The sequence below is a fragment of the Paramisgurnus dabryanus genome, chromosome 23 (assembly GCF_030506205.2).
Source record: "Paramisgurnus dabryanus chromosome 23, PD_genome_1.1, whole genome shotgun sequence".
In the NCBI taxonomy this organism is placed as follows: domain Eukaryota; kingdom Metazoa; phylum Chordata; class Actinopteri; order Cypriniformes; family Cobitidae; genus Paramisgurnus; species Paramisgurnus dabryanus.
Window position 1 is genome coordinate 29,382,500 of NC_133359.1, and position 23,132 is coordinate 29,405,631.

At 39.3% G+C, this 23,132-nt stretch overlaps 1 protein-coding gene and 1 pseudogene across 1 annotated transcript in view; one reads left to right on the top strand and one right to left on the bottom strand.

Annotated features, from left to right (window-relative positions):
- Positions 1-23,132, top strand: part of LOC135788056 (protein inscuteable homolog) — a 51,629-nt gene that overhangs the window by 20,457 nt on the left and 8,040 nt on the right. The window contains exons 3-11 of the mRNA XM_065297961.2: positions 3,101-3,461; positions 3,947-3,999; positions 6,569-6,692; positions 7,723-7,836; positions 14,297-14,422; positions 19,114-19,285; positions 19,620-19,798; positions 19,878-19,944; positions 21,935-22,090. Coding sequence (XP_065154033.2) covers positions 3,101-3,461; positions 3,947-3,999; positions 6,569-6,692; positions 7,723-7,836; positions 14,297-14,422; positions 19,114-19,285; positions 19,620-19,798; positions 19,878-19,944; positions 21,935-22,090 — 1,352 coding nt within the window. The remainder of the gene's footprint in view (positions 1-3,100; positions 3,462-3,946; positions 4,000-6,568; positions 6,693-7,722; positions 7,837-14,296; positions 14,423-19,113; positions 19,286-19,619; positions 19,799-19,877; positions 19,945-21,934; positions 22,091-23,132) is intronic.
- LOC141281514 (uncharacterized) lies at positions 20,346-21,775 on the bottom strand (annotated as a pseudogene).

The window sequence follows — 23,132 nt, forward strand, 5'->3', positions numbered from 1 at the left end:
TGTCCTTATGTAATGTGTAAGGTGCACAGGGTATTTTGACTACCACTCTGACCCAATGTTGTAGAATTACAACATAGACATAACAAGCTCTAAATCAAATTTGATGAAAATTTTCCAAAACAACTAAATATGTACATGTTCCAGACATTGTAATAAACACCCAAAAAAATATTTAAGCAATGTTACTTACTTTAATCCTGACAAATCCAGTCATGCAAAAAAGGAGATGAGCTCAGCGGGAAGTTTGCAGGTAGAGTGAGTTCATAGCCAGATGACCGGACCTATAAACACTTCTTCTATCCAATAGGATTGTGAGGACAAACAATAGGACCCATTAACTATGTAAATGTGGTTTTGAGAGGAAAAAAACATTTGCAGGCATTTTTTTTTAATTGTTAAAAGTGATGTTGTAAATTTGCAACCGTGGGTCTTACAGGGTTAACAAAGAAAACCCCCGCCCCTGTGGGAGAGGTGGAGGGACGGATGAGACCGGCACGTAAGGCATCATTAATGTAACGGTCCATAGCCTCTCTCTCAGGACCAGACAAAGAAAAGAGTCTACCTTTAGGTGGAGAAGTGCCTGGGAGGAGTTCAATAGAACAATCGTATGGCCGGTGGCGAGGAAGGGAAGGTGGCCCGGGCTTTACTAAACACCTGACCAATGTCAGCATACTCCGCCGAGACCCTGGTCAAATCGGCCGCCGGAACCTGAGAAAGAGAAAGAACAGAACCTGAAACAGCAGAACCAAGACAAGACACATGACACGACTGAGACCAAGTTAAAATAATATTGTGTTGCCAATCAACATGAGGATTGTGCTGCGCCAACCATGCATGCCCCAAAATGATGGGAGAGAGAGAGGCATGAAGGAGGTACAACACAATCTCCTCACGATGATTGCCGGAAATAAAAAGACTTACAGGTTGGTGTGCAGTGTGTGATCTGTGCCATCTGCTGACCTCTGATGGACCAGACATCAAAGGGAACCTCAAGAGGGACAGCAGGAATACCACAAGCGCGAGCCAGATCTTCATTAATAAAATTGCCTTTAGCGCCTGAGTCGAGAAGAACCGTGGTGGAATGTTCATGGCCAGAAAAAGACACGTGACAGGGAGTTGGGTACATGATGACAGGGAGGTTTTCTGTGACGTGACGCCCACCAGGACTCCATGATTCACCGATGGGCGGTGCCTTTTACCGGGCAGAGTTTGGCAAAGTGCCCCGGCTTTCCGCAGTAGAGGCAGAGGGAATTCTGGAGATGACGCTCTCTCTCTCTCTGCGATAATCGCATCCTACCCAACTGCATGGGCTCACTCTCAGCAGGCAAAGGGTAACTGGACTGACTAGACTGGGTGGCCTCGCTCAGAACGGAGCGATCGAAAAGCTATACCAATTCCTTCCGGAATTCTTCAAACGATTGGCAGCAAGGGTCCTGGCCGTCCCATACGGCGGTACCCCACTCGTGTACTCTTCCCACCAGCAAGGTGATCACGTAGGCGACTCGGGTGCGCTCGGTCGCATAGCGGTGAGGTTGGAGAGCGAACACCAGCGAGCACTGGGACAAGAACGCCCAACAGGATGAGGGATCACTGTCATAGGGTGGAGGGTTGGCAGCATGGGGCTCCGTATCAGGGGGCTGGCGAATCCGATCAAGGCGTGCAGAGAGCTCGTTCATGCAAGAGGACAAATCATCAACCTCCTGGGCTGTAGTAGTGAGCTGCGCAGTATGTTGACCCAGCCAGGCTCCCTGCTGAGTGAGTGCAGAACGAACAGAATCAGCATCTGCGGGATCCATGGTGGCAAGTTCGTTCTGTTACGGGAAAAACACAACAGAGAGATCCCAGTGCAGATAATCAAAATTTATTAAATATGAGAACACTCAGAGTCAATAATCACAGCACGTCCGGGCACAAAGGCCACACCAAGACAGACGGCGGGAGAGCAATGAGAAACACACTAGAAACAGAGCGAGATCCACACACGTCCGGGCACAACGCCACACCTCAGCAGGCGGAGGGAGAGTGATAAGAGGACACACTGGAAACTGTGCGAAATCCACACTCGACCGGGCGTAAGCCACACTTCAACAGACGGTAGGAGAGAGATAGGAGAACACACTGGAGATTGGACGAGATCCACAGCACCCCTGGGCACAACGCCACACTCGGCAGGCGAGGGGAGTGATCCTGTGGCGGGCAGAGAGAGAGAGAACGTTAGGTGCTGAGTGCTGAACAGAGAGAAGCTGGACAGCTCCCGAGGCGAAAGACCACCCTGCTGGAAAGCGGCAAAGCCTAGGCGTGAATCCTCTGCACGGAGATGGAGAGATAGGCAGTCTTTTATGAGTAGATGAAAACAGAGGATAGCCGACGGTATCAGCGGCGGTAATCCAAATCCTTACAGGCAGCAGAGAGCACAGATTACAGGGAATAAACTATAACAGACAATGAAATCTTACAGGACAAGACAGGACTAGAATCTAGACAAGCTTGAAGCGGGCGAGCACATACAAAGACGAACTTGCAACAAGACACAAAACACGCAGGGATTAAATAGCAAACCGATTGGCCATCAAAATGAGGAGCAGCTGTGAAGTGACGCACGTGAAGGAAATAACACTGATGACACCCATGTGAGAGACGCGCACGTGTGAAGCTGTCAAAACAAAACACAAGGATAGGGAAACAAAACATAGCGGCCGGTAAGACCGAAATCATGACAACAACTGACAGGACCTCAGTTATGAATCAATAAAACATGTGCTTGATTATAATATATTAGCTTATTTATAACAATCTCTTATATTGTAACATTCTAACCCTTTTTAAACAATCCTTCATTAGCTCTGAAACACTTTTCATGTTGTGTTATAAAAAAAAAGTATTTATTAATTGTATTATTTGTTAAACATTACCCTTCTAAGAGTTTCCTTATGAGGTATTACGATAAGTGTGTTTGAATATAATTCTTTTAGTTGCTTTTGAATCAATACTTAAAAATGTACCTGCATCCCCAGATATTATCACGCGTACCTCCGTACTGACTTCTGTCGAGTGTTTTAATTTGGCAAATAACAGTAAATGATCATTTGTGTTGGTGCAGCCGGATACACGTCATAGAGGTGGACTCGGTCCAGCGCTGGATGGAGGACTTACGGCACATGACAGAGGTGGAGTGCATGTGTGTTCTGCAATCAAAACCCATTGGCGTGGATGAAGACGCACCAGGTGAGCTAATTGTATCCGGGCCGGGTGCTGTGAGTGAGCATGTCACACGTGATAACTTACAGATGCTGCTGAAGAGGGCGCTGGTGGTCAGCACTGAGCTGGGGAAGATGTTCCAGCGTTTGGAGAGAGGACGCTGGCAGAGGGTCCACAGTACCGCTGTCAGGGTCAACTGTCACGTGCGCTCTCTCATTCAAGAATACAGCGCCGCCAGAAATGCTCCACCTGAAATACAGAAGGTACATAAAAAATTATTCAAAAATAGAAATCTTTCAAAATTTACTCACCCACATGCCCTCATGTAAATGCTTATTTCTTTAGCTTGAATAAGATTTTTATGAAAAATTGGCCAAAACTTGAATTGCATTTAATATGAAGCTCTAAGAATCACAGTGACACCTGGTGGGTATGATTTTAGTATAAGGCTGTGATATGACAACATATCACAAAATACATGGTCTCTAAATGAATGACCTCATCTACTGCTGCTGCAGATAGGTCTTCTGACATAAATGCAGTGCAGGTTCAACCTAAGATTTAGCTTTTTTGTAAGCTAATACTTATGACTTTTAACCTGGCACACAGATATACATTACTTGAAAAATGGACAAAAGCATGGGCATGGGCAACTTTCACATGGGGCATTATTTAATCCAAATATTAAACTTCAAAACTAAACGATCATTTGAGTGTTTGATTATCTGTCTGTTCATCTCTCTGTCAGTTTGAGAAGTCTTTGCTGGAAAAGTGCATGGAGCTCAACGTCATTACTGAGAGGTAATGGTTCCAACCAACATCTGCATGTCAGCTCATATGATTTTACAACTTTTTGTGTCTTCTTTCTCCTTGTCCTATCATCCCAAAGCACCTCACATCCTCCCATGTAATGGTGTACTATTTAAGGTCTTTTAGTCTTTAATCTCATACTATTGTATCTTACATCATCTCACATCATCTGATACAGGAATGTACAATTCCTAAAAAATTAGCAGTAATACCATGAAATGTACCTAAGCATTACCTACTGATAAAAAGTGGACAGTTTGATTATTACAATAAAAGTGATTTTAACAAAATGCAGACATCTCAAGTCTCCCAGAAGTTCCTCATTAAGCGCATGTAAGACAGAAAGCTTCCTGATTGGCCTGTTCAGGTAAATTAACCAATCAATTGTCAGTGTGGGCGGACATTTATCTCCCAAACTGAATTAATCAGTGTATCAAGAAACAGAAGTGACATGGCAGAGTGAAAGTGAAAAAAAAGGTGAAAATATAGACCCTTTTACTGTTTGTAGACAATGATGACGTGTCAACGTATGCGCGCGCATTTTGGCAACGGAAGTATGGCAAGAATCAGCAGTGAAGCAACCAACATGATCTCACGAAGTTCCGTGGGATAGTCACAGAATTTTTTGCTCATTTTTCTGTGGCATCACGGATCTCCGCATATTTCCGTGGCCCTACCACAGACTTTCTTTTCCGTGGCATTCTCACGGATTGGTTACTCAACTGTTTTTTTCTTATTTTCAAACCATTGTCGCTTCGGTTTAGAGTTAGATTTGGTGTTTGCGTTAGTATGTCACTTTAAGTATTGGTTTATACAATTTTTTTGATGTATTCTTTTATATTTTCTAAACTTTAATCAATTGTCACCTGGTATTGGGGTTAGAGTTGGGTTTGGATGTCATTTTATGTAAATCTAACCCTAAACCGAAGCGACAATGGTAAGAAAATAGGACAAAACAGTTGAGTAACCAATCCGTGAGAATGCCACGGAAAAGAAAGTCAGTGGCAGGGCCACGAAAATATTAGAAGATCCGTGAGAATGCCACAGAAAAATTAGCAAAAAATTCAGTGACTATGCCACGGAAATTTGTGAGATAAGGTTGGAAGCAACACAGAGAAAGTTATTTTAAAAAGTTGATTTTATCAACTTTTTCAACATAACTACCAGATCCTTGTACTATAGTATAGTGGAGTGGATAGAAGACGTTAGCAGATGGCCAAATATAAAGTGGCTAGGTAGATACATATACACATACTATTGGTATATTATATTAGTGCAACCAAATGCAACAACCAGACATTTTGATTTTGGGAAACCATTTTGATAAACTTTCTGAGAGACTACACGAATGTGTACCCCTGACTTATAAGAATTAAAAATAATGACAATCTTGCATGCTGTACAGTGTGTAAAATTGACTTCAGCATTACCCATGGTGGATTAAATGATTGTAAAAGACATTGATGTGAGTTCAACAAGTTTAACTTCATGTGCATATTTTTCAGGATGGCTAGTTGCCAAGGCTACATGAAAACAATAAAACTCCTTATACCTGTTTAAAGTTGCAATGGAATATTAATAAAAACAGTTTACATAAATAGTATAAGCAGCTCATATAAATATTAAAAGTGATCTACATATTTTAATATAATTAACAAATAAATTTATTATTATTATTATAACTTTACAATAAGGTTCATTAGCTAACATTCGTATACTACATTAGTTAACATTAACTAATAATGAATGGCACTTATAAAGATTTTTTTTATCATGTTTATGTTAATTTAAACATTTCTAGTACATTATGAAAATAACATTAGTTAATGCACAGTGAACTAATATGTACAAACCATAAACAGCTGTATTTTTATTAACTAACATTAACAAAGATTAACAAATACAGTAACAAATGTACTGCTCATAGTTAGTTTATGTTAGTTAATACATTAACTAATGTTAACAAATGAGACCTTATAGTAAAGTGTTACCAATACTTGCATAGGTCTATAGAATCTTCGGGATACCTCTCTGAAATGACTTTTTGCAGGTTGGGATGTCTGAAAATTTACAAAATCTTAAACTACTGTAAGTGAATATCATCAGTCTCCCAAGCAAGCCAACAGGGCAACAGTGGAAAGAAACCCAAACTCCACTGACGTATTGTGAGAAGCCAGACTCACCCGTTAGGGTCAGTTCTCCTCTGATACATTAGATCTGCAATGCATAACTTTTTGGTAAAAAAGGAGACCTTGTAATAATGAATTATAAAACTTTCATTGGGAAATATGTGCTGTATTTGGGGCATACGTCAAGAAACTGAGGACCACCCTTTTCCAGATAGCAGTGGCACTACGTCACGACATCTGACACTATGCCACACCATCCCACACAGCTTTCATCTCATCCATTCCCGAGCCTTCTCACACCATATTAAAACATGTTTTAATTTGATATACCACCTCACACCCAACTGCAGCATCTCAAACTCCTATCATACTCCATTTTATACATAGCATTGTACAACTTCAATTTTCTCCAACTCTCATTTCATTTTTAGATGTCTTCATACCGAGGATGAATACTTCCTGAGATCCATGAAGGAGGCCATTCATGAGATCCTGACTGACCTCAGCGATTCTTTTAGTCACATGATTGATATGGCACTGGCCAATGAAATACAGGTACAGACCTAACCTCATGTTAAAGATTTATTGTTGTTCCTTTGACAACAAAGGCTTGGGTATTAGCTTATTCTTAAAATCATCAGTAGCAGAATGAAACATAAACAATGCAAAATTGGCGGTTACTGTGTCAATATTAGTAATATATCTAATGGCTATTAATTAGATTCGAGAACCAGAAAAAACTATTGTATAAAGGACATCCATGCTGTAAAGTGTCTCAGGCCACATGCAGCTGAAATGGAAGAACCATGCACTGTCAGTGTCCTCTACAGCTGCTAATCACCATCTTTTTTGGACATTTGTGGGTAGGGACACCTGCTGGATATAAACCATCATCTTCTCAAGCATTCTATCAGTGGCATTATCATGTGCACGTCAAAGTTGAAGACCTGAAGTATTGAAGGCAATGATCCTGAACCATGAGATACCATTCACTAAATTTCTTTTTTTTTTTCTAAAGTCTTTCGGCAAGCATTTGTTGTTGTCATTTGAGCTGTAGCCTGACTCTAAATGGAGTGTTAAAGTCATTGGGTGCTATGGAGGATCAGTTCTGTAGATACTGCAAAGATCTCTACGTTTATTGTTCCAGGATCCTGTTTATGCTGGCAGAAGGTGTTGTCTGATGAGGGTTATCGATGTGATCTCTAATATACAGTACTATACATTCCATGAGTCTTTAATGAAGGGATTGCCATTGTTTTCACATTATGATCTCCTTAAATTCTCCCCAGTCTGCCCTATGGCCACCAAATCAGTTCCCTCAGTTGTCCCAAGGTCCCAGGTGCCTGTAATATCACATGGGTTTAGTGAGTTGCTTGGATGCATATTGGGAGACAAGGCTTAAATTTGAAGCACACCAGCCACAATAGGCAGACTGACTTTCGCTACGCACAAGATTTATAAATCAGACCTATGATTAAATAAAATCCTATTAAAACTTACACTAAAAGGTATATAAACTTTTACAATTTAACTGAGATGAGCCACAAATCTGAAGTGTTGTTTTACTTGTTGGTTTTTCCCACAGATTCTGATCAGACAGATTGAGGAGTCTGATAATGTTCTCACCATCAGCACTGCCATCAGTAATCTGTTGTCTTTAACTCAGGACGGCCCACAGCTTTGCAGCATCATTGCTAAAGTAAGACATCATCTTTAGTGAACACACACACACACACACACACACACACACACACACACACATTGTGCCACTAGGAAAACCCGGCGTATTTGGGACACCTGCCCAAACTCCTTTAAACTCCTTACTTCCCTTCTGAATCAGTGTAACTGGATTTTTAGCTACTGTTGACCACGAAGACACGAATTGAAAGGTTTTGTTGGGTATCTGATGTAAAGGGTGAAATATTTTACTTTAAAGAGCCACTAATATGAGCACAAAAAGTTTATATATTTATTGTTGTGGTCTACCACAATACTGTTGTTGGAAGTAAAGTTCAAAAAACATTATTTTTCTCATAATATAGATATTTGCAACGTCTCTTTCTAAAACGCTTGATTACAGCGCGTGTCTCTTCAAAGCCCCACCCCCACACATGCAAAGTATACTCTGATTGGTTAGGGGTTCTAAACGTTTGTGATTGGTCAATCGTTCAAAATATAATATCCATTACCATAATCAGGTTTCGGTGCATGTAGATAATCAAACAAAATTGTCTTTGTAAACTGCCTTTAGTATGGCATCGGCATTGCCTTACCAGTTTGAGCCTGAAACAGATTTAGAGAGTTTGAAGGAGGATTTGAGCAGAATGCTTCACAATGGTAATTCTGTAACCACCTTACACTTTGGATGTGTTGTAATGGCCACAGCAATGGGGTCAAGAAAATTCGGACCTCTGTAATTTTCCCATATTCAGAAATGAAGGTAAAACCCCTGAATAAATAATCAGTAGTTTAAAACTTTTCATTTAAGTGTCTGCATATAGATGTCTGTAATGTCTAATCGTGGCCATTTGTATATTATCGGTGAAGCTCTGCTGTGTACTGTAGAGAACCTGTTACTCTCTTTCACTGTGTAAAAGCATGACGGCAAACCGTGGTGCAGAATTGCTTAATAAGGTAACCACAGTCGATGTCCAGACACCAAACATCTGCGCTAAAATAAAAAACATACACAGTACGTGAACAAGCTTCATTTATCCTGCGCGCACAATCTAGACAATCTATTAAACAGTCCTTTGAAAAGACAAAGTTTACAATGTAACACTGTACTGCATGATTTGAAATGATTACACTGTAACATTGTATGGTTTTGTATGACAATCATACACAACTCTAGGAATAAATCTACATATAATAATGTATACTAGTTGTGATCTTAAAGTGTAAGGTTTCAAAAAAGTAGGAACAGATCCATCCTTTAGGAGCAAACGTTGTACAAATGCAGCCTTAACCTCTCAATGCATGGTTTAGGAAGCAGTCATCACAAAAATGACGACAGCAGAAATATAGATTCTGGTTACAGTGCAAAGGAAAAACAGTTTATTGCATAAACTGTAACCACAATATTTTCACTTACTCTGCATACTGTTCAATATTATTTTACACTCACATTAAAAAAACAGCGTCTTCTAGACATACTGAAATCAGTAACTCCGCAATACCTTTAGCAAACAGACTTGGGCTAGTTAACAAATCAGGTCTCCTTGGCAACAGCAAGCGGGCGGGGATAAGCAGCTAGTGTGCGGGCATTATTCAAATGAACACGTCCACGTAAACAGTTCACTGAGGAAACTGTAGAACTACATCTCAGGAGTTTACTGTAGTACATTAAAAATACCTTCGGTTAAAGGGAATATCTTCCTTTAAATTAAACTGTGAGCTTTGTAGCTCTGCACATCTCTTGAATCCTCAAACTGCTACATTATACTGTAACTAGAGTTAAAAAGTTGAAATCCATGAAAGGGGCTCTTTAAGTGTTTAAATGAACATAGACAAAAGCAAAAATTGAAAGATTTCTTATTAAAGGCCTGTGTTGAACCTACTTTTTAAACTATACATTGGTCTTTGTGGCTACGTATCATCAACTGCCTCCAGGTATGATGCACATTATTATATGTGTCACATTTAAAAACATGTTGATTTTATAACTTGATGACATTTATAACTGTCCCAAGTGCAAAGTAAAAGAGAGTGAAAAAGCAGCGTCTTAAACTGAAGTAGCTCAGGTCTCAGGGTGGATGTCTTATTACAAAGCATTTTACTCACATCTGTTGTGATATACGTCTACACGTGTAGTTTAACTTTGGAGATGTGCATGTCAGGCTATGTACTATACATCACATATTATGGGGTAGATAAGGTTGATCATCTATAAAGAGCTTATAGCTTAAAGTTTAAGCATAAATACTGTATAAACCAACCTTTAGACTGACAAGCTTTACTCTTAGTCTGGTTTCAGGGATGAGTCTTTGTCTGGATCTGGGCTTTGAGATGTCAACTCTTGGTCTGGATTTATATTTATATATACAACAATGTTGCCCCAACTCAATTATAATTGGACATTTTTTCTTCATTTTAAATAAAATCTAAATAATCTCTTTGTGTACCATGTAAAATTTCTGTAAAGTTGCAAATGATGCACACTGTAAAAAAACAACAATAGAAATCAAAATGAGTTGATTGGTTCATTAACCCTTGTGCCTTGTTCCAATTCACTACCCTTTCGTGTTGTTAGCGGCCAAAAAAGGCCACTAAATTAAACGGCTGTAAAAATGTATCAGATTAATATTTTTTTCAAATTTTTTTGCATAAATCTGTTTATCAACCTCAGAACTGATCAAAACTACCAAATGTTTCCAAAAATTTCATGATTTTAACTCTTTAATTGCCAAGCTCATAAGTGATGCCACTGATTTGAGAAAAAAAAAAAACACAAAATCACTGATTTTCAATATAAAAAGTGATTGTGGACTGAATTTTTTTTCACCCTTTTCACAGTCTTGGGCATGCCAAAAATTGGAAAAAACATTGGCTTTGATGCATTTTTAGTTTTTGTGCAGCATCAGATTAAATTTTTTTCTCCCTCATTTATTGTTTGTGGCCATTTTTTCCCCATTGATTTCCATTATAACAACATTTTTTGATTGCAGAGCCATGACACCTTATTACCATGCATTTTTGATTCTTTGTGGTTTTAGTTTTTGCAAAGAGGTAAAATTTGTCATTTTTACTGTTGATCACCATGTGGCACAATTAACCCTTTAGTAGCCTGTGCAAAAAAAAGAGCTTGGATTCTGGATTGTACATTGAGTTATATGGACTATAACAGCATATTAGAGAGAGAGAGAGAGAGAGAGAGAGAGAGAGAGAGAGAGAGAGAGAGAGAGTGTGTGTGTGTGTGTGTGTGTGTGTGTGGTGTGTGTGTGTGTGTGTGTGTGTGTGTGTGCGTGCGTGCGTGCTTGCATGTGTGTGCGTCTGTGTGGAAAAATCTGTAAAAAATCTTCTCTTCATCAGATTTATTAACAACATTTATTATGAACCAAAATGCAAAAACAACTTCAAATAAACTGAACAATGAAGCAAGAGTAGAGGATGGATGGAGAACTAAACAATCAAACTATTTTTTTGGTGTGTATATGTGTACGTGTGTGTGTTCAGTCTTTTTAGCAGGACTTGCAGCATATTACTTGGTGCTCTCTGCAAGTGTGTCTACCACAACGGATACAAATGCTGACTGTTCTTTTTTTGGTTCTGTACACCACTTGCATGTTCCCCTCTTCACTCCTGAGCTGCTGGTGCCTGCTGGTGTCTGTGGATTTGTGTCTAGAGGGACAGCTACAGGAGACTAAATCCCTCTCACCAGTGCAGCACTAACTGGTGCGCGAGGGAGGTGCTCTCTCCTCAATACTAACACTAACCCTACACACACACACACTCACACACACACACACACACACACACTCGTACACACACACACTCGTACACACACAATGGTTTTATAGTCCATATAACTCAATGTACAGACCAGAATTTATGCTCTGTTTTTTTGCACAGGCTACTAAAGGGTTAATGGTGCCTCATGGTGATCAACAGTAAAAATGACAAATTTTACCTCTTTGCAAAAGGAAAAGGCACAAAGAATCAAGAATGCATGGTTATAAGGTGTCATGGCTCAGCAATCAAAAAATGCTGTTATAATGGAAGTCAATGGGGAAAAAATGGCCACAAACAATAAATGAGGGAGAAAAAAATTTAATCTGATGCTGCACAAAAACTAAAAATGCATCAAAGCCAATGTTTTTACCAATCTTTGGCATGCCCAAGACTGTAAAAAAGGTAAAAGAAAATCCAGTCCACAGTCACGTTTTATATTGAAAATCTGTAATTTTGTGTGTTTTTTTCCCCAAATCAGTGACACTACTTATAAACTTGGCAATGAAAGAGTTAAAATCATGGAATTTTTGCAAACATTTGGTAGTTTTGATCAGTACTGAGGTTGATTAACAGATTTATGCAAAAAAAATGTGAAAAAAATTTCATCCGATAAATTTTTACAGCAGTTTAATTTAGTGGCCTTTTTTGGCCGCTAACAACACGTAAGGCTAGTAAATTTGCCCACGGTATATTGTTAAGTTTTTGAAAAATTTCAAAGCATTTTCTTAAAATATGTGTAAATATAAGATTTGTCACCAAAAATCATTCCATTTGCTGAAACACAGAGAAAGTTGTGGCCAAATTAAGACAAAAAAATTGCAAAAATGGCCAAAAATGGCCCCAACAACACATAAGGGTTAACTGAAAGGCAGAGCTTCCTTTCCTAACGTTATCATATCCAGCTTGCCGTTTTATTAATCTCTAATGAACCTGAACTATTTTATTTTTAAAAGGAAACATATAGCTTGTTTCTTTTATAAGAAAATCACATACAGTATATTTAACCCATAATTAGATGAACATTTGTACCCGAGAGGTATACGAGGGGTTGATTTTTTTTAATAGGGTAGTTTATTGTTGTATTCTTACAGTTGTACAGAATAATTGTCCGGCAATATAATTATTATTTCTTTTCAACTAATACAATGTAGTTCATAATGTACTATACATTACATATTAAAGGCACACAAGGCAAGTCTGAGTATAATTTCTCTACTAGCTCCCCCTAGTGTCTGGGAGTAAATGCTTTCTATATCTGAGACTTTACAGACTGAAGGACACCGGGTCGGATACAGCCAATTTGCAAGTGGGGTATTCTTCCTACAGACGGTAGGGACGGGCGAGAGAGTCTTCATTCGTCATGTAATGAGTCATTTAACCATATACCGACTTACGAAGATGATTTATTAACATAAAAATGCTGCCTTGTGTCCCTTTAAAGTGTGTATTCTGTGAAAAAGATTTAAAACCTCTAAAAAGAGACAAAGTATAGGATTGCATTAAGCAAAAATAAACAATTAAGGGGATTTTTACAGTTGAATTGGTCACCAGGAGGGTCCGGACCTTCATGAAAGTTTTTTTTTATGTGCTGGAAAAGACTGATGGTCCAATGTGTGTGTGAATCCATAGTGTTTATCATACACACCTTATGGGTATCACGTCAACTCCCTGAAACTGCAATCATTACATCATGAGCTGTCATGAGTTTCTGTTTATATGTTCTTTATATAACTCATGTCCATTAATGCAACAACAGTCTGATAAGGTGTGTGCGTGCGTGCGCATGCGTGTTTATAATCAAATCAGGTTAGTCTCTTCTGATTTGTTTTCTTTCTCTCTGCCTCAACTGCGTCCTGCATTTGTTAAGAATTGAATTTTTATGTCTGTCTACTGCAGTGGACATCCACAACATATTATTAAAATACCTGTCATCACTTTTACATCCTATTCTCTGTATGTTTGTCAATATATAAAATGCTCTATTTTATTACATTTTAGTTGTTTAATCAATAACACTTTAATTAATCACACTTTTACACATTTTGAAATATCTAAACTATAAAACAAAGGTAGATTTTTAAACGCAAAGAATAAACTGTGTTCTCAAGACACGGGTAGTTTTAATAAAGTTAGTGTGATGTTATAAACCCCGACTTCATTCTAGATTTAACTCTGTGTTTATGATGGGACTGTGAAAGGCACAGGAATTTATTAAACAGGAATATTAAACGCTAAACATTGACGTCACTGAAGTAGCCAGAAACAGAAAAGAGACGGCTGTTTTAGGATGATGGCCACTTCCTGGAGTTTACACATGGGAAAGTCAGAGCTGATGTGACTCTATGTGTTTAGAAGGGTTTGGAGATGATGAATACCCTGTAGTTTAAGGCTCTCCAGCATGGCATCGTGTGGCCCCAGACCGACGGCTGCCGTGTTGTCCATATAATTAAGCTTATTCACATAATGACAGTGGTTACCTCGTCTTGCAGTCATTTTCCCTCTAGTGCTTCACCAATTTGTGTCATTCACCGATCTGGGCTGAAATATCTTGATCTTGTTAGGGATTTTGTGTAAATAGCACACATGATATGTTTAATGTAGCCATTCACATACTCTATCAGCATAAACTTGGACTCTATGATATGATACACACGTTTGAAAGCGTAGGTCGTATTTATTATTAAAGTGATTGTTTGTTTTATTCACAGGAGGGTGCGGTTGTGGCCCTGTTGAAGATATGCAGACAGGACTGTTTCAGTACTCTCTATGCTAATGCATTGAGAACCGTGGCATCTATCTGTTGTGTTGAAGAGGGTATCGAACAGCTGGAGAAGGTATCGGTTTCTCTTACAGATAAAATCATCCAGATGTGTTTGTAAAGGCTGAACGATTGGGGAATACAAAGAAGAGTTTCTGATCCCAGAGTGCATTAATGGTTGTACATAAAACAAATAATATATATATTGGGAAAATCAAGTTTACGCATATACCACACTTCTTTTCCAAGTACATAAAACAAATTATATATATATATATATATATATATATATATATATATATACAATACAATTTATATAAAATAAAATTAACAATAGATAAAATTTTACAGAAAATAAACTAGAAAACTGTTGTATAATAAAATTGACAGCTATGATATTTTTTCAAGGAGGCTGATTGTGAATCATCAAAGATTTTGAACAAACACCCCCTATGTTTTTTTTTTAAGATTCACGTGACCTAAGGGTGAATGAGATTCCTGCTCCATGGGGTTTATTTTGGTATTTTGTGTTTGTGGTGCTTATTCTAATGTGCTGTATGTCATATCTTGTGTAACACTGCCACCATATGGTGATATAATAAAACTGACAGCTGTAGATAAAATGTGTTATAAAACCTTATGCTCCTTAACAAGGAAATATTCAGAAATCAAGACCCTTGACCAACAGTAAGTCCACCACAGACTTAATTACCAAGCATTTCTGGTCTGTATCAAGCAAATAATACTCGGAAGGTTTAGCATTTTAAGATACTTTTTGCAAACCTAAAGATAATTTTTTTTCACTTGCAATTGCACATGCAATTTTGCGATAATGCCATGTATTCTAGCATGAATTATTTTATAAGACTCTTCCTTTTGTACATCTACTGTATACTGCAAAGATATTGTGGGAGAACCTGCAAATGGACTGCATTTATATAGTGCTTTTAACAGACCTATGGCCATCCAAAGCGCTTTACAATTAGCCTCACATTCACATATTCATACACCGACGGCGGTGTCACCCATGCAAGGCGCCAGCCAGCAGCTGGGGTTAGGTGTCTTGCTCAAGGACACCTTGGCACTTGGTCCAGTGGTGCCGGGGATTGAACCACCAACCTTCTGGTTTGTAGAAAACCTACATGAACCACTAGGCCACTGCCGCCCCCACATCACATTCAAAATCACAAATAATTTGTGAGTACAGGCTCTTGCATGCTAAATGTGAATTTTAATTGCTAATGTGTGATACAAAGAAGATGCCATGCATCCTGTTATCCTGTGTGATCTAACATTTAAACAACTTAGTAACTAATAGCTATAACTGTTTTTTTACACAGTGGGTTTTGTCACGGTAACATTTTATTAAAATGATAACTGTAAATACAATATCAGAGGAATATTTAATAATTATGATTTTTTTGGTCTTAATTGTGCGGCCCTTTCAATAATATAGTAGCGCATATATATATATATATATATATATATATATATATATAATATACAGTCTTGTTCAAAATAATAGCAGTACAATGTGACTAACCAGAATAATCAAGGTTTTTAGTATATTTTTTTATTGCTACGTGGCAAACAAGTTACCAGTAGGTTCAGTAGATTCTCAGAAAACAAACAAGACCCAGCATTCATGATATGCACGCTCTTAAGGCTGTGCAATTGGGCAATTAGTTGAAAGGGGTGTGTTCAAAAAAATAGCAGTGTCTACCTTTGACTGTACAAACTCAAAACTATTTTGTACAAACATTTTTTTTTCTAGGATTTAGCAATCCTGTGAATCACTAAACTAATATTTAGTTGTATGACCACAGTTTGTTTAAACTGCTTGACATCTGTGTGGCGTGGAGTCAACCAACTTGTGGCACCTCTCAGCTGTTATTCCACTCCATGATTCTTTAACAATTCATTCACATTTCTTGGTTTTGCTTCAGAAACAGCATTTTTGATATCACCCCACAAGTTCTCAATTGGATTAAGGTCTGGAGATTGGGCTGGCCACTCCATAACATTAATTTTGTTGGTTCGGAACCAAGACTTTGCCCGTTTACTAGTGTGTTTTGGGCCATTGTCTTGTTGAAACAACCATTTCAAGGGCATGTCCTCTTCAGCATAGGGCAACATGACCTCTTCAAGTATTTTAACATATGCAAACTGATCCATGATCCCTGGTATGCAATAAATAGGTCCAACACCATAGTAGGAGAAACATGCCCATATCATGCTCCATGCTTCACTGCCGCTAGCTGAAGCCTCCCTAGGTTGCATGTGTAGGCGGTATACGTCATCAAGACAGTCTTATTTCAGAATATTAACAATTATAAGGCTGACAATTATTCTTAGTTAATTGTAAATTTATGTAATATGAGTATGACTTGTGAATGTAATGCTCAGTTAATTTAAATAATTCAGGTTTGATGACGTATGCAGCCCATATATGCGACCTGAATCCTTCGGCTGCAACAGCTGCAAACTGTGATGATCCTGCGATCTTTGATTTGAGGCAGATTTGAAAGCCTGTTGAAGACCTATTTTCGAGGACATTAAAACACGTCGCCAAGGAAGCGAAAAGGGGATTTAAAACGACAATGCGACAGGAAAAACAACAAGACCAAAGTCAATATTGGAGTAATGTTAGTTTTCCAAGATGGGACTCAAGGGAGACAGAAGTTGCACTTTATATCTTCTCCACAGGTAATTCAGCATATTCGTTTACATCTATACAGTCTATGTTGTAAACTTGAAGTTTTATAGTTCCTTGGCTAACTTTAACATGATTATGCATAACACTTGTTAGTGTAAACATGCATGTGGTTTAATGTGTTCGAACAGCCACACGCCGTCTCTCCGCCTATTTATGTAATCTGAGGTACTGAGATAAATGTTTTTCATCTTCTCTGACCTCTAGCACAAACACACGGTGACAGCCCTATTTTTAGCCTTTCATTGATAAAACTGATCTGCGCGTCTTTTGTTTCATTTTACAAGCGTGTGAAAGTTGAGCGATCTTATTTCACCAATATCAGAGAAAGCTCTTACATATACACGGACATGTAACATGTTTACTTAAAACATAAGCATTGGACTCTGACATAATATTAGTTTGCGTCCATTTAAACCCGTCATTACTCCTGTTCATGATTAAATGACATGAGAGGGACTCGTCCACAGACCATCCCCTCAGTAATCTGGAGAGAAGCGGTCGAAAATGGACAAAAAGAGACGGATTTAAACACCAAGTGTAAACGTGATGTGTCTCTCTCGTCCACTTATGATCCGATCGACGAAAACACATCTTAATACCAAGTGTAACAGCCCCTGGGATATTTTTCCTTGCGTCGATGAAAAAGGAGTGTCTAAGCTACGTTTATGGATGTATGTGATTTTAACATATCATAGCGGAATATCAGACTTTTTCCATGTTTAACATAAATTTGTGTGCTTTGATGGATCACAGACAAAGGACATTGCAAATTGTTAATTTTTTTATTGCTTTTGCTTTATAGCTACTGGAAGCCATGTTAACCTTGGCATGACACGGCCATCGTATGAGTTAAAACTCGTTCCGAATGGGGGGGCTAGAAAGTAATATTCAGTTGGTTGTCATATAGAATTTCACCGCTAGATGGGAGTAGATCTTACACAGTGGAGCTCTAATAAATGAACCTTATTGTAAAGTGTTACCATATATATAGACAGGGTAGTAATGAATTATTTGTGCTTAAACAGACTCTCTAGCAGGTTATATAACAACCCTAGATGGGTTTAGCTTTTATAAATGTGCTTTACTGGTGTGCATCTTGAGATAAAACAATAGAACTGATATAAGATATGTCAGTACAAGTTGTATTCAGTTAAGACAGTAAAAACATGCTTTTTAATCTAGGACTAGACTTAAGCCTTGACTCTGACTTAAAATATTAAGACATAAGCTGTATAACTTTTTTTGCCTGGCAATATTGAAAATCAGTTGCACTTATGTTTTGCCATGTGGTTGCACTTGTCAGACATTTATCTCACTGATTTTGTATTTTTTTGGGAAAAACCTTAGTGAACAGCATGATTGTTACATATAATACATTTGAAACTTGATGGGGCAGTTTTCCAGACAGGCTTTAGATCAATCCAGGACTAGGCCTTTTGGGACATTTAAGTTGTTTTTACAAACATACCTTAGAAAAAAACATACTTACTGCATTTTCAGACAAAACAATGGCACTAATGTATGTTAAGATACGCCAGTACAAGATGTTTTAAAATTAAGCCAGCAAACAATGCATTATACAAAAAAAAAATGCTAAATAGCTCTAAAAGCTTGTAATAATAGGGGAACAATTTTTAGTGCTATATAGCACCAATAAAGCACCAATGAAGAACCATCCAGGGGTGATATAGCACCACTATAGCACCAGATATGGTTCTATATAGCACAATATGGTGCTACATAGGTGCTTTCTGGCATTTAAAATGGTTCCCCTATGATTACGAGGCAGTGAACCACTTTTATTGCTACTTAGCACCGTTTTTTTTTTTTTTTTAGAGTGTAGGATAAACCCTGTCCGGGAAACTGCCCGATAAGTGTTAAATAATAAAGTCAATTCACTTTGCAAGTGTGTATTTAACAAGTCAAGTCAAAGGAGCAAAACTATGCAACAACCTTAGATCTGAAATCAATAAATATGACCTCATAAACCATAGCTAAATCCATAGCTGATTCAATCAGTTGTTTGGTGTGTTTTTGATGTTTACATGCAGGTGGATGGAATCTTGTGTCTGGCAGATATCTTAACAGATGATGGATGTGCAGAGGCGACTCGGGCTGAAGCCGCTGCGGTGATGGCACAGATCACCTCTCCTCAACACACATCCACACAACATCTCGCCAGCTTCCTGGAGAGCATGCAGGACATCGTCACAGCCCTCATCAGTCAGTTCAAGTGTCATGTTTTATGTTTATTTACATCTGAAGCTGTCCATCATTGATGAAATGAGCCCTAATGATGTGCAGTTAGTTTATGTAATATAATAAACATCCAAATGCACAACACACCACTATGCAGCATGCATGCGTTTAAAAAGTGTGTCCCTTCTAGGTCAGCTGATGAGTTAGCTCATTATGAATTATGACTGCACCATCTGCTTTTTTGTTATCCTTTTTTTATGTTTGGGAGAACCTTACGACTTTCGTGATAAAATTGTATCTTATGAAATCCCACACTAATTTTAATATTTTAAACACTTTTTGGTGGATGTGTGTGCAGATCTGTGTGAGACTGCCTCCTGTGGTGAAGTATTTCTGCTGGCCTCGGCAGCTCTGGCAAACATCACATTCTTTGACAGCATGGCTTGTGAAATCCTTCTGCAGCTCAACGCCATTCACATTCTGTTACAGGCCTGCAAAGATCGCCAACGAGTAGACACACCATACTCCAAAGACCAGGTACATTACATTACAATACAGCTCATATAAATTAAAGACATATTAATAACAAAATAACACAGTGCTTCAATCCCCATAGGTTGTAACAGTCCTTGCTAATTTGTCTGTTTTGGAGCAGTGCACTGCAGAGGTGCTTCAAGAGAAGGGTTTGTCAATTTTTTTTTGTAATTCTGTTGTTTAATAAATAAGTTATACTGTACCAGTTTGAGGTCAATTGGAGAGGTTCCAAAAATTCTTAGACCACCCAAATTAAAGGCACAATATGTAAGAAATATTCAAAAGCCACTAACACTGTGTTATATATGTTGTTGACATGTGTACTTACATTATCTCAAATGTTTCCAACAATGTTCTTCAAATTTTATCCAGTGTGTCACATGTTTCCTGTCAGTGGTGTCATGTTTGCATTATCCTCAGTTTCCCCTAGCGACTCCAATCATTCGATGCTGGTTCACAGCATCATCAAGCTACTTATTTGTTGCTGTTATTTTGTGACCTCTAGTGGCAAAAAAATACATAAACTCAGCAAAAAAAGAAACGCCCCCTGACTTTCAACTGTTTTTACTTTCAGTTAACTTAATGTGTATAAATATTTGTATGAATACTAAAAGAGTCAACACCATAAGACATAAACTAAAAATGTTTCACAGACATGTGACTAACAGAAATTGAATAATGTGTCCCTGAATGAAGGGAGGCTCAAAATCAAAAGTAACAGTCAGTATCTGGTGTGGCTTGAAGTACGGCAGTGCATTTCCTCCTTATGGACTGGACCAGATTTGTCAGTTCCTGCTGTGAGATGTTACCCCACCCTTCCACCAAGACCCTTGCAAGTTCCTGGACATTTCTGGGGGAAATGGCCCTAGCCCTCACCCTGTGATCCAACAGGTCCCAGACCTGCTCAATGGGACTGAGATCCGGGCTCTTCGCTGGCCATGGCAGAACACAAACATTGCTGTCATGCACAGAACGAGCAGTATGGCTGGTGGCATTGTCCTGCTGGAGGATCATGTCCGGATGAGCTTGCATAAAGGGTACCACATGAGGGAGAGGATGTCTTCCTGTACCGCAAGGCATTGAAATTGCCTGCAATGACAACAAGCTCAGTCCAATGGTGAAGTGATACACCGCCCCGGACCTTGACGGACCCCCCACCTCCAAATCGATCCCGCTCCAGGGTACAGGCCTCGGTGTAACGCTTATTCCTTTGACGATAAACACGAATCCGTCCATCATCCCTGGTGAGACAAAACCGTGACTAATCAGTGAAGAGCACTTTTTGCCACTCCTGTCTGGTCCAGCGAAGGTGGGTTTGTGCCCATAGGCGGCGTTGTTGCTGGTGATGTCTGGTAAGGATCTGCCTTACAACAGGCCTACAAGCCCTCAGTCCAGCCTCTCTCAGCATATTGCTGACAGTCTGAGCACTGATGGAGGGATTGTGTGTTCCTGGTGTGACTCGGACAATTGTTGGGCCATCCTGTACCTGTCACGCAGGTGTAATATTCGGATGTACCAATCCTGTGCAGGTGTTGTTACACGTGGTCTTCCACTGCGAGGATGATCAGCTGTCCTTCCTGTCTCCTTGTAGCGCTGTCTTAGGCATCTCACAGTGTGGACATGGCAATTTATTGCCTTAGCCACATCAGCAGTATCATGCCTCTCTCCAGCATGCCTAATGCACGTTCACACAGATGAGCAGGGACCCTGGGCATCTTTCTTTGGTTGTTTTTCACAGTTGGTAGACACGTCTCTTTAGTGTCCTGCGTTTTTAGAACTGTGACCTTAAATGCCTACTCTCTGTAAGCTGTTAAGGTCTTAACGACCATTTCACAAGTGCATGTTAATTAAATGATTATGGTTAATTGCACATGCATGGAAAACAATGTTTAAACCTTTTACAATGAAGATCTGTAAAGTTATTTGGATTTTTACAACATTATCGTTGAAATACACAGTCCTGAAAAAGGGACGTTTCTTTTTTTGCTGAGTTTAGTATGCCAAGTTCCAGAGTTTTCCTTTGTTTCGCAGTAATTTAAGTAATGAAATGCAAGTGTTTTATATTTGTTAAACCTTTTTAAATGTCCAGATCAACTAAATGCAGTGTCCAATCTCTGTGTTGTGATAATTTTAATGTAGGAATTGAGCAGCTGCTGTTGTTACTTAATGAAAAGCCGTCGTCCTCCAGTCCATCTGAGATTGCTGCATGTGAGCGGGTTCAACAGAAAGCTGCTGTCACGCTGGCACGTCTCAGCAGAGATCCGCTTGTTGCTCAGACTGCCATACAGCTGATGGGTATAAGAACATTGAGAACACTACAATACAATAAAAAAATATATTCAACTATTTTTACTCAGTAAAATCTTATAAATTGTAATCCCAACTGTATGCCACTGTAATTTGGTGTGTGCCTATAAGGAACTGAAATGTTTTGATGCTTGTTATTTAAACACAAGTCACTCAAAAAAAATCCTGAATTCAGAAATGGTGAAAAATGTCTCAGTTTCAACTGTGACCGCGGTTCCCTGATGGAGGGAACGAGACGTTGTGTCGATGATGATAGTAGGGGTGTGCTACCAATCCAGAGCCAATCCAGTTTGACGGCATTGAACCATTTATTCGCTTGTATATGAGGAGCTTAATACGGCTCGCGTCAGCGTAGTGGGGCAGCACTATGGCACAGAGTTCTTTTTCTGTCGTGCACTCCCTGTTGTGTCGACGAGAAATGAGGCAATGCGGTTCTTTGGGTGAAGGCGTACTTCATCAGATGACGGGGCCAGGTATGTGTCAAGGTGTGTATGCTGAGGGAACCCTCGGTCAGGGCAAACCATAGCAGGCAATGGGTGTTGTCACGAGAAGCAAACAGGTCTACCTGGACTTAACCGAATGTTTCCCAAATGCTGTCTCTCCCCTTTCCGTGGGTCGTGACCTGTTCTGAAAACGTGTCGGCTGCACAATTGAGGTTGCCCGGGATATACAAGTCTCTGTTGACCCCACAACAGGAGGCGCCGGGCGAGTTGCGACATCCCCCGTGAGCATGTGCCACCCTGATGGTTTATATACTGCAGTGCTGTCTGACCGTACCAGCACATGCTTGTCCTGCAGGACCGTAATCGCTTTAACACGAACAGGACAGCCATCAATTCTAGACAGTTGGTATGCCATTGCAGGAAAATGCCCGTCCATTCAAGGCGTCTGTGATGACCACTGAAAACCATGGGTGACCGTGTGCCATGCCCACCTGGGGATTCGGGCATAGGAGGAACAATCTGCTTCGTAGTGCTAGGGGGGGTCATGGCCAGAGGGTGGAGCAAGAGGGGAAAGCAAGCATTCATCC